An 18018-nucleotide genomic window follows, 5' to 3' on the forward strand; every position below is an offset into this window, starting at 1 on the left:
CACCAGCCCACGGTATAGCATACTAAGTCATAAAGTACAAATCCAAGGAAGGTAATACCTTTCCTAAGTTACAAAACTTTGGCAAATTAATACAGTACTCTTTTAACAGGCTAAAATCCTTTTTTGCTTGTTTGTTGGAGGCATGTATTATTTTACTGATAATTTTCATTTCCAAAAATGTCATTTAAGTACCAAAACAAAAAACACTGTGGTTCTTAATTGTGGCTTATAGAAGGGCAAGTTATTTTATACAAATTAATATGTTTTCTCAAACTAGAATTTCTCCTTTTACAGAGCATTTCCTCATGCAAGTTCTTGCAGCTTACCACAGCAGGGCAATTGTAGGTGTTTAGGTGGCTCTGCTTTTTTCTGGGGTTGGTCCAAAGCCAGGTAGAGTTCCAATGCATGAAAAGTTTACATTTCTACCTTAAAGGAGATTTAATATGGCAACATGATATTCTAAGTACTTTTCAAAAATCGTTAAATTTTCACATAAATACTGGAATCCTCAAAATCAGCTGGTCATTTCAAACAATGATCCCACTTATTTAGAGACCCTGAACCTTCTTTGTTTTAATCAGAAGTCCTACAGCTTTTCTTCGGCTTATTTAAAAACAAAACAAAAACAAAACAAAAAAAACTCTACTACCTAAAATACGGTTTTATTTTTTAAATAACAAATAAATACAGTGCCAGTTTGCAGAGACCTGGGGGGCAGATGTCGGGTGCTGATTTTCATCCTCATTTCTCTACAAATGCCGCAGCTGCCATCGGTGTCCTTATGCTCCCCCTCGCCGAAGCCGTCAATTCTTCAATCTCAGCATTTAATTTATGTATTACCCATTCCATTGCTTCTCGGCCCTTAAAAAAAACCAACACATCTATTGTTACCAAGTGAGAGCAAAGGACATATCATATAAATGCACATCAGGAAGTAACAAGGAGCATATACAAGTATGACTAAACCTCGCCAGAATGGATGGTTTCTGTCCTTGTTTTCTCTTTAGTATTACTCACCAAATATCGAATGCCTTGGGCAACTGGAAATTGATCTATAAACTCATTTTTATTTCGCACACAAAAGATGTTCTCAAAATAATCTATAATTCAATGATCGTGACCATTTCATTTCTGATTAGAGTGATCCCTTTTGGGGGGAATCAAAAGGTCAAACCCAGTTTTTTGGTTTTGGGGTGTTTTTTTTTTTGTCCCTTATTTTAAAGCAAAGTCCTGTATGAGGCCCTGGAAGATGCTGTCCCTAACTTCCTCTTCAACTGTTCTCTCCTGGTGCTTCATGCAAGTCCTTGAGGAAGGAGCATTTCCTGCTTCCTCTCTCAGGGCCTTTGCATATGCAGCCCCTGTGCTGGAGAGGCTTCCGGGCACACCCTTAACAACCAACATGCCCCTCATTCAGCACTCAACAGAACACTCAAAAAATACTTGTATCTCTGTGAACTTTTCCTTTCCTGTTTTTTTAAAAAAAAGATTTTACTTATTATTTGACATAGAGAGAGAGACAGCACACAAGCAGGGGGAATGGCAGGCAGAGGGAGAGGGGAAGGGAGAAGCAGCAGGCTTCCCAACAAGTAGGAAGTCCAATGCAGGGCTTGATCCCAGGACCCTGGGATCTGGACCTGAATGGAAGGCAGACGCTTAACCCACTGAGCCACCCACGCGCCCCTACTTTTCCTTTTCTAATGATGTAATTAATGTTGCCTTCTTATGGGGTGCCTGGGTGGCTCAGTGGGTTAAGTCTCTGCCCTCAGCTCAGGTCATGATCTCAGGGTCCTGGGATCGGCCCCTGCATCGGGCTCTCTGCTTAGCAGAGACCCTGCTCCCCCCCCCGCCTCTTCTGCCTGCCTCTCTGCCTACTTGTGATCGCTCTCTTTCTGTGTCAAATAAATAAAATCTTAAAAAAAAAAAAAAAAAAAAAAAGTTGCCTTCTTCATACCATGAGGGCAGTGTTCCCTGCTGTGTCCCTAGTCTAGCCCAGCACTTTGTCTGTACAAAGATGGCATCTCTAAGCATCTTTTGGCTGCTGAATGACTGATTACATTAAACATGTGTTATCAGAGAGTGCATTAAGTATCTCTTTCTCTAAACTTAAATTGTTTTAAATCATGCGTTCTCCAAGGGGAGAATTAGCTGGGGGCGGGGAGAGGTGAAAACAGCTCACTCTCCTTATGCACACAGGACCCTCATCCTTCCATCCATCTGTCCATGGTGTTAAAAACTTTTCATGGTGTTAAATATACTTTTCATGGTGGTTGTTAAGAGTAAAAAATGCCTAAAACGAAACTGAGGGTTGCAGGGCTGAGAGGATAATGAAAAAGGTTGAGAACTGGTGTTTTAAACAGTGGCAATGACTATCACCAAGCACTTCTGACGTGCTAGGCCCTGGGCACATGCATTCCGTATGTTATCTCATTTACTCTTCATGAGAGTTACCAGCCCAACTACTCAGATGGCTAACTGATCTCCACTTCACAGATGGGAAACTGATGCACAGAAAGGTTAACTTAATTGTCCAAGTTGGAAGGCTGGTAAGAGTTACGGCTTGTGTACAAATCCCAGGGTGCTACACTGCAAAGCCAGTACAAGAAACAGCCTAGATGGGTTCTCAGTGCACTGTGGCCGAGAGTCAGTTTGCCAGGACACACATGTTCAGCACTAAGCTCTTTAAAGATAAGAAACCCAGGAAGAGCCATTAGGAAGCAGTCTGACTTACTTTATTAGCATTTGAAGATATCGTACTTGCCATGAGTCCTTCAAGGTAACTGCTGAGACTGACTCCTTTCACAGTGATTATGGCTTCTTGAGTCAGAACAGTTCTGGAACAGAACCCATTCACACAATTTCAGAATGAGCTTTCATTTTTTAAAAGAAATATATGATTAAAAAAAACCTAAAACACCCTGTAAGTTTTTCAAAACATTTTTTACTCACTTTTCTGGGTCCTGAGGATGTGGTTTGTATATAAGTCTCTCATCTACTGAAACCATATTTGTAAATGAAATCTACAGAATGAAAACAAAACAAATCATTTTAGAAACCACAATGAAAAGCATTTGCAAATTAATTCACAAACCAAAAATCTTGCTAGGTAAATAAACAAATAACAAATAAATCACTTTGATATTACTGCAAATACAGAACTTAAATTTCACTATTCACTGCTTCCTTTTTATTATAAAAATAATACATATAACCAAAGCATGACAGAAGTAATATGCACATGATCCCAAATGCATTTTATTGGGTGCTGTCCCCTAGATACAAGAAGTGGCCTCACTGCTCCAGAGAGGAGCTGGAAAGAAAAATACAGCATATCACCACTGATTTCTTAAGCTACGCTGAAGAGCCTATATTCACCTGTACATCAACTATAAAAGAGAAAAAAAAATTAAGCTTCTAGTTTAAAATAAAAACAAAATGGAGCCCACACTTACGTTAGTAGATTTAAGTTCCATTGTCTTCTCTACAGGATCAACTACAGAATGTTCTTGCACGTATGTTTTAGTTCTTGCAGCACCAATGAGCTAAATAAAACATTCACAATTAGTAATCAGAGGAAGAGGGATTTCTTAACAAGTGTATCAATATCTTGTATGAAGGTAAAAATGTGTTAATATCTTGAACCAAAAAGTCTGTTTTGTAAAAAAAGCAGGAGGAATCCAAGGTCAGAAAGGAGGCCCCTTTGAGGGTGACAGGAATTCATACACCACGAATGAGACGAGACTGCCAGATACAAAAACCCTTCCCAGAGGCAGTGAGCGACCAGCCCGGGGAGAAGGTGCGCAGGATAAAACGTATCCTGAAACCGCCAAGGTGTGACAATGGAGCCCGGAGCCTGAAATGTGGAAATCAGAATATTCGGGTAAACATGGCATCCGGAGAAAGGAGAGCTCAAGAGTACGTCAGTATTTTCCTAGAGCAGTCTTGACGGAGAGGCTGTTGCGGCCTCGCTCTCCAGACAGAAAACCAGCCGTCTCATGAAGGAAGGGAATGCCTCCCACCCAGCGTCGCTCCTGTGCCTGAACCCCAGCCAACCTCCCAACCTTGCTCATTTCGGTGTCCCCCGTCTCACACAGTGGTTTGTGAAAAGGAAGGAATCAGGACATTCCTGCTGAAAAATGTGTCCTTTAGTTTTCTGAGTGGACGCACCTTCCCCAAGGAGAAAGAAAACTGAGTCTGCTTATCATACCAGAGTCCTTTCACACTGTAATCATCTGGCACTCCAGTTTCTTGCGGGTTAAATTGGCTCATTAAAGCCTGCTCCCATGTAACGGAATAGAATTCCTGTTTTTAAATGTATAGGGAGGAGTCTCAGACCTTGGAACAACTTTGGCACAGCAGAGCCTGAGAACACGCTCCTCACTTAGCATCATGACCCATCACTGACCACAGCCACTGTCAGCTAACCATCGCCACCATCCCACGGCTTCCAGATCTTACTACTGGTCTGAAGTGGCTGGCAAAAGCAGGAAAAGCAGAACAGAACTCCCTTTAGATTACAGAGCATTAGCTGGCTTCCTTCAGAAGGTTTTATCAGGCACCTTCATGAAGACTGTAATAATATTTCCAATTCATTATACACTCATAACTCAAGTTTATTATAATACAATTTGAACTGATGCAAAAATGACATTCAGAATCGGCTCCCACAACCTATTTGAAATTATAATGTGGTTTAGAAAACTTCTCTACAGCAGTCACATTTCCACAGGAATAAAGACACACTTACAGATTTCACAATGGAAGGCAGTCCCCACTCTGTGCTGAGAAGTCTATGGCTATGCAGCTTTCCAGAAGGATCCACGTGTCTGTCCAGCACATCAACCCCAACCACGCTCGGGTTCATAGGGTTTGGGTATTTCTGCATTGCGGCTGTCGTAACGGTTTCCCACGGGTGGCTGCCGACAGGAACCAAAAACCAAGCATTTGAAAAATATGCATATAAATTAAACTGTTTTTATAACCCATCAAATAATTCTTTACAGTTGAAGTTTAATTAATTTAACTAGGGAAAATTATTTTCTGAAACACTGACTAAAAGATGATTTGGGGAGCTCAATTTCCATTTTGAATATGTACAGAATTCAGTATTTTCCCAGCACACAGGCTGTATGGTACAACTGAGGTCTATAAAGATATAAATAGCCTATAACGCATTAGAGTTTCTTAAACAATCTTTCCTATTTACCCAAGTTCACTTTCACATGTAAATTTTGTTTCTAAGAATCACTAATTCACAAAAATGCATTTAAAAAAAATATGTTCTATGAAAACAAGCAGAAAAAAATTGTTATTACTATGTCTGGCCCCAATTCCATAAAGCTATAAAGATGTAACGAAAGTAAAAGAACTTATGGACACCGTAAATTCTTCTAGGAATTACAAAAAGATCCAAAGTATTATTGATTTAAATACTAAATCAAATTTAATAATTTGAAAAAAGTTGAAAAAAGTAAATTAAAAATATATATTTTCTATATTATGGTAATAAATAACAGTGGCCCCTCCAGTCAATCTTTATCCATTGCTCTCCCCAAAGGAGTGATTCTGATTTGTTTTGAAAAGGTCACTCAATACCATGAAGTGTTTTTAAGGCGCTTCTAATATACTCTTTTCTCATGTTCTCTCTTAAAATTATCTTCTTGAAAAAGCCCATGTGATGTACATTTGTTCACTTCACAACTTGTGTGAATAAGATGCTGGTACAAAAGCCATCCTTTTCAAAAGAGCCCCTTATTAAGGACAATGAGTATTGGAGGTGACTGAGCCCGCCTGTGGTCTGACGCCACCCGATCTGCGCTCGTCTTCGTTGAAAGGAGAAAAGAGATCTGGAGAGAATGTTTCAAACCACACTTACCGATAAACCACACAGCATTACTTATTTTTCTAAAAGCAAAATAGGTAGGCCATTAATCCAGTTCAACTTCTCAGAGGACTAAGCCCAACAACTACTTCTTGCCAATAGAGGGACAATCTCAACACCATTCATTTCCCAGAACTGTGGACAACCAGCGACATTATTTTTAATGCTTTCATTTTTGCTATTATATAAATGAACCTCATTCAGTTTTTAATCTCGAGCCTTATTCAGCAATCAATGCAGGTACGTAAGGGAGCTACTCCGTAAATCTAAACACTCCCCACAAATAGAAGTGATACAGGCCGAGCACTCACACTGTAACCAAGGCAACTATCTAAAATGAAAATCAGATGAACCCTGTCCCTGTCTCCATCTAGTCATCCACCAGTTCGCTGGCTTCCTTGCGCTTATCTCTTCCCCTCATCCCCTCTAAAAAATTAATAATTGCACATGGCTTCGGGGTGGGTGTGTATTATTTGTAACACAGTCCTTCTCTCCTCTGAGCCAACTTGAAAACACTGGTGTTGCGTTAACTTGAACTAAGACTGCTTTATGAAACATAATTAGCTCAAACATTACAAAGGACGCATGCCAAGAGTCTTCCAGCAATTAATCTGAACCCTTCCGATGTAATCATGTGTGAAAAGACCCTACACTAGAAGATACTCAGAAGGACACCAAAGATACTCAGAAGGACACTCAGAAGACACCACCTGCCCAGTATCCTCAGCTGTAAGATGAGGGAGGTGGACATTTAGGTATACTTAACTCTGTAACCGATCAGAGAAGAGTGCGGCACACCGTGGGCATTCCTACTTGTGGAAGGAACCAATGAATGGCTTCACCTGGATGCCGACTATATGGAGTCCCAGAAGGACGTGCTGAATGTGTATGGGTAAGGCAGAGAATGAGGACTTTGATATTGTAGACAGCCGTGTCCTTAGGAAACACTTGGCAACAGTAAGATTTGTGAGGGGAGACGGTCACTTCCATTCCAGGACTGGGTTTGAGGAGCCCACAGGGCATGTGAGCAGAGATGTCTGGTTAAGACCTGAAAACACGGGGGCGCCTGGGTGGCTCAGTGGGTTAAGCCTCTGCCTTTGGCTCAGGTCATGATCCTGGGATCGAGCCCCGCATCGGGCTCTCTGCTCAGCGGGGAGCCTGCTTCCTCCTCTCTCTCTGCCTACTTGTGATCTCTCTCTCTCTGTCAAATAAATAAAATCTTAAAAAAAAAAAAAAAGACCTGAAAACACGGATCTGAGAGAGGCTGCAGCCCGGGGTAATTTCCGGGCGCCCTAAGTTCGCATGTACCAGCCGAAATCCTGACCGCAAAGCCCAGACGACTGGGGGGCCATGGGGACCAGGGCTGCCTCCCAGGGCACGCGCAGCATTTGTCTGAGTCTCCGGAGAGGAGGACCCCAGAGCTTCCACGGGATCTCAGAGAGGTCTGTGGCAAAACGATGAAGAATCACTGACGACATTCCAGACAAGAAGGTCACTACCAGAATGCCCCGAACACGGACGCCGAAGGGGGCGAGGGCACACTGGAGAGAGAGCAGCAGGAGAAGCGCCTTAGGGGAGGCAGGAAAAGGAGATGCAAGTCCAGGGAACTTCTGAAGCGCGGACATCCGGAGCGGACGGCCAGGAGACGCCGTCCCCGAGCCCGAGGCCGTCCCCGAGCCCGAGGCCGAGGCCGAGCCCGAGGCCGAGCCCGAGCGCGCACAGACTGTCGCCAAAGACGCCCGGGGACGACAGCCTCGGGGACTCTGAGCACTGCGGCGCAAAGGAACCTTCCCCGACCTTAACGTTCCACGCCGCCCCGGGCCCGGGGGCTCTGGCACGAGTCCGAGTCACCAAGGACGCAGGGTTTCCAACCGCGCCAGGGACCCGGGTTCCAACAGTCGGACGGCGACGCGAAAACACCCTGTAAAGCTGCGGAGATCAGAGCGGTGTGGCACGGGCAGGACGGGCGGAGCAGGGCGCGCGGCTCGGGAACCGGCTCAGACGTCCGTCGCCGCGGAGCCCCGCTCGGGCGCCCGCCCCGCCGCCTTCCGCGCCTCCCACGACGGGCAGCCCAAGGTCACTCGGTCTGCGGGAGCCGGCGCGGGACCCTGGACGCCCACTGCCACAAGGCTCGGCTCCTCAGGTCACCAACTGCCGGGAGAGGTTCGCGTCGCGGTCGCCCGAGCTCCCCCGGGACGACGCTCCACCCGAGGCGGCGGGGCGGCCGGACTCCCGACAGCGCCCACGCTCCCTGCTCGACTCCGCGGGTGCCCGTCCCACCGGCTTCGGCACGGCCGGGAGGCGCCCCAGGCGCCCCGTCAACCCCGGGCGCAGTCGAGGACCTCGTGCCGGGCGAGGCCCGCACCAGCCCGGGGACCTCCGCGGGGCCGGCCCGTCGGTACCCGCGTCCGGACGCCCTCCCGGCCCGGGCGGCGGCGAGGCCGGAAGTCCCGAGCTCGGCCCACCGCGGGGGTCGCAGCCCTCGAGTCCCTCGAGTCCCCGCCCACCCGGGCCCCGTGGGCCTCGGGCCCAGCTCCCCCCGCCACTGGGCCCGATGCCGGGAAGCTTCCTGAGGGGCGCCCCGGCCTCGCCGCCACGCCGGGCCCGAACCGCCCGAGCGCATCGCCGACGCGTGCCACCCCCAAACTCACTCAAAGACGTGCTCTGAAGTCCAGATCTTCATGGTGCCGGCAGCCTGCGCGGGGTCCCGCCGGCGCCAGGGGACAATAAGGCGGAAAAGCCACACTTGCCCCCGCCCCGCCCCCCAGACACCCCGTCGGCCGCGCAGCGCGCACGCGCCGTCGGGCCCGACGCGAGGGACGTCCCGACGCGCTGCCCCACGCCCTATCCCGGCCCGGGTTTTGCCCCAGCCTAGCGCGCGGCGCAACGAAACCCCGCCCCTTAGCGCCGGGCGCAACGCGCCGGCGCAGTTCCGGGGCAGCGCCCGGGGCCGCCGGCGTGGGCGCTGTGCTGCGCAGGCGCGGCACGCGGCCGGCTGCCCGCCCCCTCGCGGGCGGTGCCGGGAGCGCTGACCTCTGCACAGAGTTGGGTCGGGCCCAGAGGGTTCCTGGGCGAACTGGCCAGGCTTTGCTCGCGTGCTAGTTCCCTTGCGCTGCCAGGCCTGTAGGCCCGCCTACACGGACAGTCCTGTGCTGTGTAGTTGAGCAGATGTCCATGGCGCCTCCTTAGAGCATTCCTACAACTCTGATCATGGACTGTGGGTCCCCAAATTTATCCAAGGGACCAACCAACTGGCCACCGCCCGTCTCTACCCGGACTGCGGAGGCCCCAAGTCATCAACCAACCAGCCACCGCCTGTCTCTGTTGAGATGGTGGGCGTCGCCAAGTCATCCAACCAACCAGCCAACCAGCCAACCAGCCAGCCACCTCCTGTCTCAACCTGGACCGTGGGGACCCCGAAGTCATCCAACCAGCCAGCCAACCAGCTCAGTGCTCATTCCTCTTCCCTCCCAGCAGTTACGACCCTGGGGGGGTGGAAGACGCAGACACGCAGAAACTAACACCAGGCTGTGTGACCAATGCCTGAATGAAGGGTGTATTTAGGAAGCTTGGGTACTAGTTGGAACAGAAGGGAAAACATGGCCCTGAGTTCGTAGATGTCACCCCTGAGAGCGAGCTCCCCCCATCACTCCTCCTTAGCCATCCTCCAATCCCTAGATCTTCCATCACAACATCCCACTGCATTTTTTTCTTAGCAGGCATCACTCTCTGAGATTCTTACTTGTTTAACTTCCACTTGAATGTACGTCCCTGAAGGCAAGGATCTTTCCTGTTTGCCCAATAAATGATTTTCAGTACCTGCTAAATAGTAAAGGTTCAGTGATTCTTTATTGAAAAATAAAATTATTTGTGGAATGAATGAATTACTGAAATCACATATTTATCTGTTTTAACTTCTACAAGAATGCAAGCCCTCAAGGGTGAGGCTCTTGCCAGACTTGTTCAATGACTGCGGCGCCTACATAATTATTGGCTGCGTAAGTGAGCGAATGACTAAGAACTGAGGGGCAGGCAGGAACGCCACGTGACACCGTATGCAGGTTAGCCTGGCCCAGTGGACAAAGTGCAGGGCCCAGCTTTCAAGTTAAGCCCTCCCTCGCCGCCTCCCCCTCCTGTCTCTGTCCCTAGCAGAACAATTTGCCATTTTAAGTGATGGCTATGGAACAAAATCTTTACCTCTGGTTATTTAGAAGCCAGTTAGAGACACTGCCTCATTCTTGTTCCTAGCTCCTCTGATTGTTAAAAACAAATAGCAGCCAGGTTAATTTAGGAGGGAGGATAATTTTTTAAAAATAGCTGAAGTCCTTTATATAGAAAAACAGAAAAATTACATGAGGCAGGAAGGAAATAATATGGTTGGGTAGTTGCTAAGTGCAATTTGTGGTACCTAGGACTTAAAAAAAAAAAAAAAAAGCCCTGTGGAAGTTGGAGGGAATTCTTGGGGAGGTAATGCTTTTAAGGCGGCTGAGAGCGGCTCAGCCTTGATTAAGGCGCAAAGTTAATGTTGCCGGGTGTTTAAAACACTGGTTCAAGACCCGACAGCACAGTACAGCCTGTCCTCTGCTATTCCTGGAGCTCCATGAAGCTGTTCACCATCCAGGATTCCTATTCTGTTTATTTTAGAGAACGCTGTTCTTCCCTCTAGTTCAAGATTTCTGTTCTTTGAAGTCATGAAAATGAAATGTCACCTGTCCCCCGCTCATACTGTATCAGTCTAGTCATTTTACTTGCTACAGCTAGAGTGAGTGATGGGGACAGTGGCATGGAAGGATGGAGATTTAGGACCCAAGTATCTTTTCTGTGTGTTTCCCGAAGGTCAAAATGATACCACCTCATACTTGGATGTAGAGAGCAAGACCCTGACGTAGATTAACTCCCAGAGACTCACTTAAAAACACTCCGAGGAAACAAATGATTGGTTTTTAAATACCTTCTATCGCTGACTGTGCCTGTCACAGAAACAAGGAAATTATTAGCAGGTCATTACTTTGACTTGATATTAAGTAGGTGACTGGCTCTGGTGGCACTCACCGCAGGTGACACCCAACCGACGGGTTCCGGGCCCTTCCCAGTGCCTGGCGATGGAGGGTGGGGCGTGGGAGGGAAGAATGTAGCTGTGATTCCAACCATCAAGGAAATTCCAGCTGAGGTTGCAAAACAGAAATCAAGAAACTGCTAGAAGATATTTAAAGTGAAGGTTGGGCGTTTGGAGCGAAGAGACCATGGCCTGGGGTCACTGGGGCAGGCTTCATGGAAGATGGTGGGCAGAATACGAGGCTACTGGGGACTGCTGGCGGTGGGACCCTGAGACAGGCCCAACAGGAGGATGAGGTCACCTGCCTCAACTTCAACTGCGCCCCAGCTCCTTTCATGTCCTTCTGTACGTCACACGCCATCTTCCTCGTTCTCTCTAACTTGTCCCATTGTTACTTAATTTTTTTCTATCAGCTTCTTTGCAAAGACACTTATGGAGCTACTGTCAACAGAAAATAGGTATTTTTTATAAAAATATACACTAAATTCCCAACTATTAAAACAAAACAACAAGCCTGTGGGCTCTTACTGTCTTTCATATACTCCAAAGTGGGGATGCTGTACTCTGGGGTCCATCTCCAAGCTTTCTCTATACTTTTTTTAAAAGAATAGTTTATTTATTTGAGGTAGAGAGAGAAACAAAGAGAGTGTGAGCATGAGAGGTTGGCGGTGGGGGTTGGGGTGCGGAGGAAGAGTGGGAAGCAGACTCCCTGCCAAGCAGGGAGCCAGGGAGCCGCCTGGAGGCCTGATCCCAGCACCCCAGGATCATGCCTTGAGCTGATGGCGTACCCTTCATTGACGGAGCCACCCAGGCAACCCTCTCTATACTTTTTTGACTCTTATCCATCCTCTGCAAATTGTAAACCCCCTTTTCCTCGGAGCCTCTGGGCAATGACCTTAATCTCTGAATTCACTGTGGACCTCTTCCAATTGCCTCCACTTCTGTTTAAAATGTTTTATATCCTCAGGACTCCTGGGTAGCTCTGTCGATTAAGCATCTGCCTTCAGCACCAGTTGTGATCCCAGGAGACTAGGACCAAGCCCTGCATCGGGCTCCTTGATCAGCGGGGAGCCTGTTTCTCTCCTTGCCTGCCACTCCCCCTGCTTGTTTGTGCTTTCTCTCTCTCTGACAAATAAATAAAATATTCTTTAAAAAAAGTTTTGTATTCTCACTTATCCTCTGTCTTTCTTCTGCTCTCAGACCATGTATTCTTTCTCTTTCTAACCTTCTTGCCTTCACCCCCTTACTCATTCAACAGAGAGCCCCAGATCACCTGTTTGAGGCCGTTCCTATCCACACAGAGCTTGTACTACACCGTGGGTCTCAACCAGGGGTGATTTCCTCTGGGAGACATGTGACAGTGTCTGGAGAACTTTTTAGTGGTCATATATAGGGAGGGGCTGCTACTGGTGTCTAGGAGGTAAACGCTAGGGGTGCTGTGAACACCTAGGACAGAGACAGTCCCCCGCAGCCAAGAAGTAGCTGCCGCCAAATGCCCATAGTGGGGCAGTGTGGAACCCCGGGCCGCAGCTCCCAGGCTCCTAGAATCGGCCGAGTCTTTCTGTCTGGACTCGATCTTTTGTCCTTCCGTCCTCCAACTCAACTGAACTCTCTGGACTCGATGTTTTTTTTTTAAGAATTTATTTATTTATTTATTATTTATTTGACAGAGAGAAAGAGGGAGAGATCACAAGTAAGCAGAGAGGCAGCGGTGGGGGGGGGGGGGCAGCAGGCTCCGCGCTGAGCAGGGAACCCGATGTGGGGCTCGATCCCAGGATCCTGAGATCATGACCTGATCCCAAGGCAGAGGCTTTAACCCACTGAGCCACGCAGGTGCCCCTGGACTCGATCTTTTGTCCTTCCATCCCCCAACTCAACTGAACCTTTTGGTTGCATCAGTCACTTGCTGTCCCCTGCAGGGCCACACATTTCCCCACCCTTGATCTTTGCACGCGCTGTTCTCTGGCCAGCACTTTCCCCTTGCTTGCCCTGAAGTCTTACTCATGTCTTGAGACTGTGCAAATACTCCACTCCTGCGAGTGCCTCGCTGACAGGCCTCTTCCCGAACTCAGCACAGCACTTTGTGTCTGCCTCCACGCTCCTGCTGGCCTTCAAGATGCACCTTCTGTTGTGTGTGTGTGTGTGTGTGTGTGTCTACGGCTTAGTCCGTTTGGGCTGCTGTAACCAAATACCGCAGGCTGGGGGTTCTCTACACAATAGCTTATTCTCACAGTTCTGCCGGCTGCAGGCTGGAGGCTGGAGGCCCAAGACCAGGACAACAGCGTGTTCAGGTCCCTGTTTTCTCGCTGTGTCCTCCCGCTGAGGAAGGGCCAAGGGAACCACCTTGGACCTCTTCTGTAGGAGCACCAGTCCCATTCTTGAGGGCTCCACTCTAGTGACCTGAGTACCTTCCCAGGGCCACCTCCTAACACCGTCCCGCTGGACACTGAGCTCTCAGCATGTCACTTTGGGGGTGGGGCTGGGGACAGAGCCAGTCATTCAAACTGTAGCAGCTTCTGTGTTAGACGAACTGAGAGCGTCTCCTGTAACTTCTCGTTTTTGAGTCCTTGCTGCCAGGCGGCTACACGGAATCACGGAATCATCGGCACGTGAGAACGCGCACTAGGAAGCCGACGTCACCTGCAAACACTGGCCTGGCGCGTCACCTGCCAGGCCCCCGTGTTTGCTGGTTAGCCTCTCCCTGGTGGTCCGCGGGCTGAACACAGCCACGAGAGTGAAGAAGAGACTGCGGGAGAAGATGCTGGATCTCAGCAGGTCGCGGAGGGGCATGGTCAAGGCGCCCCCCGCGGCACTGGACCCCGCAGCCGCCCGGGGTGACTCCGTGGGAACGAAGGCAGTTAGCCGCTGAGAAGAGAAAACCCACAAAGGGACGTAGATCTCGAAGCCAACGAACGTCCTCAGGCCGTCGTGTGAGTGGCTGGGGACTGGGAGACCCCATGGGAAGGCGCTGGACTCACTGGCGGTTTCCGTGAGGGTCTCCTCTCCTGCCACGGAGCCGGGAAGTTCGGACGCACCGCGGGACGTGGGGCGGGGCTGGTGGGAAAGATCGTGGAGGAACCGACCCTTGATTCGCGCCGGGTCCGAAGGCCTTGCCCGGAGTCTGACTTGAGCCCAGGTCGTGCGCGTGAGTCTCCTGGTCGGCAGAGATGCGCGATCGCGGTCCGCATCGCCCGCAGGGGAAGGGTTGCGCGCGGCGTGGACCGGCTTAGGTCGCCACGTTCCCCCGCAGTCCCCAAGCTGAGACCTCCGCCGCGCTCCGTGTTTTCGGGTCTCCGGGTCGGTGTCAGGTGGACTCAGTGGGCTTATTGGGCATCAGTTACACGCTACAAACTGAGGGTTTCCCGAGGGTCTCAGGGCGGGGCCTGATGTGCAGGCCGAGATGCGGGGAGTGTGCGGGGTGAGACTCCAGAGCGCAGAGGTGGAGGGAGGAGGCGGGGTTGGGGGGGTGGGGGGTTCCGAGGCTGACAGAGGCCCTCGCCCTCGTGCACTTCCAGCTTTCCACTTGCTGACCCGCGGCCCTCAACAAATCCAGAGCCGGAGGCTGCCCGAGCCCGAGACTCCCCTGTCCTGCGGCCTCTTCCATGCGGGGCTGGGGTGGGGGAGCACGAGGGGGTTCCACCCGCCCTGGAAGAGCAGAGGGGAGAAAGCAGGAGGAGCCTACACCTCCGAGACCCCAGTCCCACGCCCCGCACCCACCTCCCTAAGTCAGGGATCTCACGTTACTTCTAAGTAGGCAAGTGTCTCAGTCAAATTCTATTTCACTCCCATTAGCAACTGAAGATTTCGGGTAATTGAGCAGTTTCTTATCCATATGCTCCTCCCCTTGTTTACCTAAGGATCTACCCAAGTGATGCTGAAACTCCTAGCATAGGAAACGACTCTCTTCTCCTAGGAGGACTTGGACGATTCCAGTAACTCCTTGGCCTGAGAAATCAAAGGTCCTTTCTCCAAGCTGGATTCATCTGTCCCGGTTCGTGGTTGCCCCATAGCCAGGCTGTCCATCTCCAAACGAGCACTGGACCCTGGAGGTCAGTTTTGGGCAGACAGACGGCTTTGCAGGGACTCCCTGCACAAAGGTGTCCGCCTGGCCAGAGGTCCTGCCCGGGAGCAGGACCGTGGCCCACGTGCCCTGCGACCAGCAGCTTCTGCGACCGTTCATGCTCATCTGACGAGCATTGTTCCGTCCCCATTACCGCATCAGGAGACGGGCAGGTGGAGGCGCTATGCGGGCCACACACCCTGTGTCTGAAGAATAAGGACCCCCTCAGGGCGACATCTGCGTGGCCATACTTAGGAGCGGTTTCCTTTTTTTTTTTAAACCCTTGTAAAGGACATCTCTTATTTGAAGTCACCCAGACAGTGGCCTGTTGTTTGGTGACCACGGCCAAAACAGCAAATTAACACCGTGCCTCTTGTCTCAAAAAACGAGAAAGGGTACAATCTGCGCGGAGATTCACCCCCTTTCTGAGAGGCGTAATTAGGTTTGTGAAAGGAGACAGAGCCTGGCTTTTTGCTGTCTGTGGAGCTTGGCAGCCTCCCGCCTTGTGCTGGAGGCAAATTAGTTCTCTATCTTCGCTGGAGGCAAATGGACCAATTCAGAAACAGATGAGGCCTTGTAGGGGGCTCTCCCCTTCCAAGTACCCCATCCGCAGGGGACCTTGGAAACGGGGAATTACAAATCCAGCTGCATCTCGGCCTGGGTCGGATTCAGACAGCTCCTTTTTTGTATGGCCTGTTCTTGCTTGACTTTAATTTATCTTGATGACCTTTCAGATGTAACATGTTAGTGGCCGACAGCGTGAACACCGAGGGAGGGACCGGTTACAGCCACAGTCCGCTTCCTGAAAGCTGCAGCTGACTACCGTTTTAAAAGATCAACCCCCCCCCCCCCCCCCCCGGGGTCCATCCCATTCCATAATGAGTGCCGGGCTGTGCTGTGACATTAATAAAGACCTGGTCTTTCTCAAGGGCCGCCCAGAGCACATCACACAGACCCGCTCATTGGCCAGAGGGACACCTTGCACGGGAAGGCGGTCAGGGCGATTATCCCCACTAGTCCAGGAGGGTCGAGACAGCGCAGTGCCTTTCCCGTCGCCGGTGCCTTGTGCTTCCCAGCCGGACTCTTTGCTTAATTAGTTGCGTGATGCACTTCCTGGTTGCCCGGTGGTAGGTGGCCAGGCCAGTCGCAGGAGCGCACAAAGGTTGGCAGTCCAGAGTCCGACCTGCAGGCTACCCTGATTCCTTCTGCAAGAAGGGGTGGGGGCGAGCCAGAATGTTTTTCACTTGACCGGAAGTGCGAGGAGTGCCTGCGGATTCTATTCAGAGAATTTGCAGTCCAGTCAACTTCTCCTTTATTATCATCTTCTTAAAAGGTCCGTGGTGCAGAAGTGTGACATTCTGGGCATAATGTTGAAATTGTATTAAAATTGAGCACAAAAGGATGGAAAGGTGGAAGAAAAATTAGTTGTTGGCCATGAACCATCTTGTAAGAGCTGATCTAATCCTTTAAAAAAAAAAAATTGTGTTCATGGTCAAGATTCAGTTCCCTTCAAGGTGTGGGGTATAAGCACAGGGCCAGTGGCACAATGGATAATGCATCTGACAACGGAACAGAAGATTCAAGGTGTGGGGTACACTGAGGAGCTTATGAGCATGTGGATGGAAGGTTCTTGAATATGGGTCCAACAGGAATATTCGGATGGTATTTTTCCAAAGCCCTGGGGGTCTCTATACCAGACAGCCCAAAAGCAAGGGCTGGAGGGCCAGCAGGTCTCTCTCCTGTGCTCACCAGGGAACCTGTTGTCTTCTGTTTTGCCATGATATACCCAGACTGGCTGATTCAGGCGGTTAACAAAAGGAAGACTGACGTGGATCACTGGCATCCAAGAAGGAGACCAGAACACTGGGAAGCCCATCTTGCTGGCTGTGGGGAAGCACATCCTTGATTCACCTGAGCATCCTGTTGGGAAATCTTGAAGAAGAGATGCTCTTGAGATCTCCGCTCCCATTCCCATCGTGTGTTCTCCTACCTTCTCCCAAACAAACCAGCTGAAACAAAGCAACAGAGTGTGACCTTTCTATCTTTATGGGTGCTTCCTGACTGACTGAGAGAACAGAAACTCTGTTCACAGCCTGCATCATGTTGGAAATTTGCCAAGTGAATTTTCCATGAAGTAGAAACTGAACTCATCCCTTTCTAGACTACAAAGCAAGCGAAACCCCAGCATTTAGGATTGGAGGGGTACAGAGGCCTGCAAGAGCCCAGGGGTTTGATCTTTGTTCTGGGGAGAGCGCTGGACAGAAGAGCACTCTGGAGAGAATGTCTGTCTTCGTCACAGCTGTGTGTCCAGTGCTTAGTCCTGACCGAGCACAGTGCCAGACATCAAGTAGCTGCTCAATAAGCCATTGATGAGTGAATAAAGACATGATAGAAAGTCAAACCCCAGCAGCAGGTGATGCCACGTCCTATTTATCAATGGGGTCAACAAGAGTGTAGACAGGCTTATGAAACTGGATGATTCTCAAAACTGGGATCTTGCAAAGCACATCATGAAGGTCTGTAAGCTGGAAAGAGCCCAGGGTGCCAGGGGCCGGGGGTGGCGGGCGGAGAACCAACAAGTGCGCAAGTCTGCGCCATGCCCCCAGCAGCTCTGTGGGTCAGTCTCAGAGGCTGGTCTTGGAGGCCAGAGCAGAAAGAGACAGAGCAGGAACCCAGCTGGTGGCCCAGAGCAGGCCTGGAGGGAAGGATGTGCCCACAGCCCTAAATGCCTTCATTTGAAAGAACAGCTGTTTGCCTGGGCCCAAGGCCGGAAAGAAAATGCTGAGCCATATGTCCTTAGTAAATCAGTGCGCGGCCCTATTAGAAGCCGTGCCTGAGTGACGGATGGAAGATAACCAGGCTGCTCGGCGGACCGCTCTCCCCGCGCGCTGCCGGTTTGTTTCGTGCCAAAACGTACCGCCATCCGCCCTGCTGCTCCCACTTCCACTTTTCATCAGAGAAATACTTGACAAATGCATGTACTTAAACCATCATGGAAGAGGGGACAGTAAGACATTTTTCTTG

The 18018-nt window shown here is 49.9% G+C and overlaps 1 protein-coding gene across 1 annotated transcript; it reads right to left on the minus strand.

The window, feature by feature from the left end:
- Window positions 1–641: 641 nt before the first annotated feature.
- On the minus strand, window positions 642–8663 carry PRELID3B (PRELI domain containing 3B). Its single transcript, XM_059407325.1, has 6 exons — window positions 8530–8663; window positions 4745–4913; window positions 3450–3539; window positions 2947–3017; window positions 2729–2831; window positions 642–861 (listed from the first exon to the last, which is right to left on the minus strand). Exons 1-6 carry the CDS (start codon window positions 8559–8561, stop codon window positions 742–744), a joined length of 585 nt encoding a protein of 194 aa, XP_059263308.1. The 5' UTR covers window positions 8562–8663; the 3' UTR covers window positions 642–741.
- Window positions 8664–18018: the final 9355 nt, after the last annotated feature.

The sequence above is a fragment of the Mustela nigripes genome, chromosome 7 (genome assembly GCF_022355385.1).
Source record: "Mustela nigripes isolate SB6536 chromosome 7, MUSNIG.SB6536, whole genome shotgun sequence".
Taxonomy (NCBI): domain Eukaryota; kingdom Metazoa; phylum Chordata; class Mammalia; order Carnivora; family Mustelidae; genus Mustela; species Mustela nigripes.

Bases quoted from the DNA above. Each gene is read 5' to 3' on its own strand.
- PRELID3B (XM_059407325.1), bottom strand. From the start codon at position 8,561: ATGAAGATCTGGACTTCAGAGCACGTCTTTGA. The intron at 3,540-4,744 runs GTAAGTGTGTCT...TGTTTTATTTAG, and splicing joins TGCCTTCCATTGTGAAATCT to CTCATTGGTGCTGCAAGAAC. The intron at 3,018-3,449 runs GTAAGTGTGGGC...TTCATTCTGTAG, and splicing joins TGGAACTTAAATCTACTAAC to ATTTCATTTACAAATATGGT.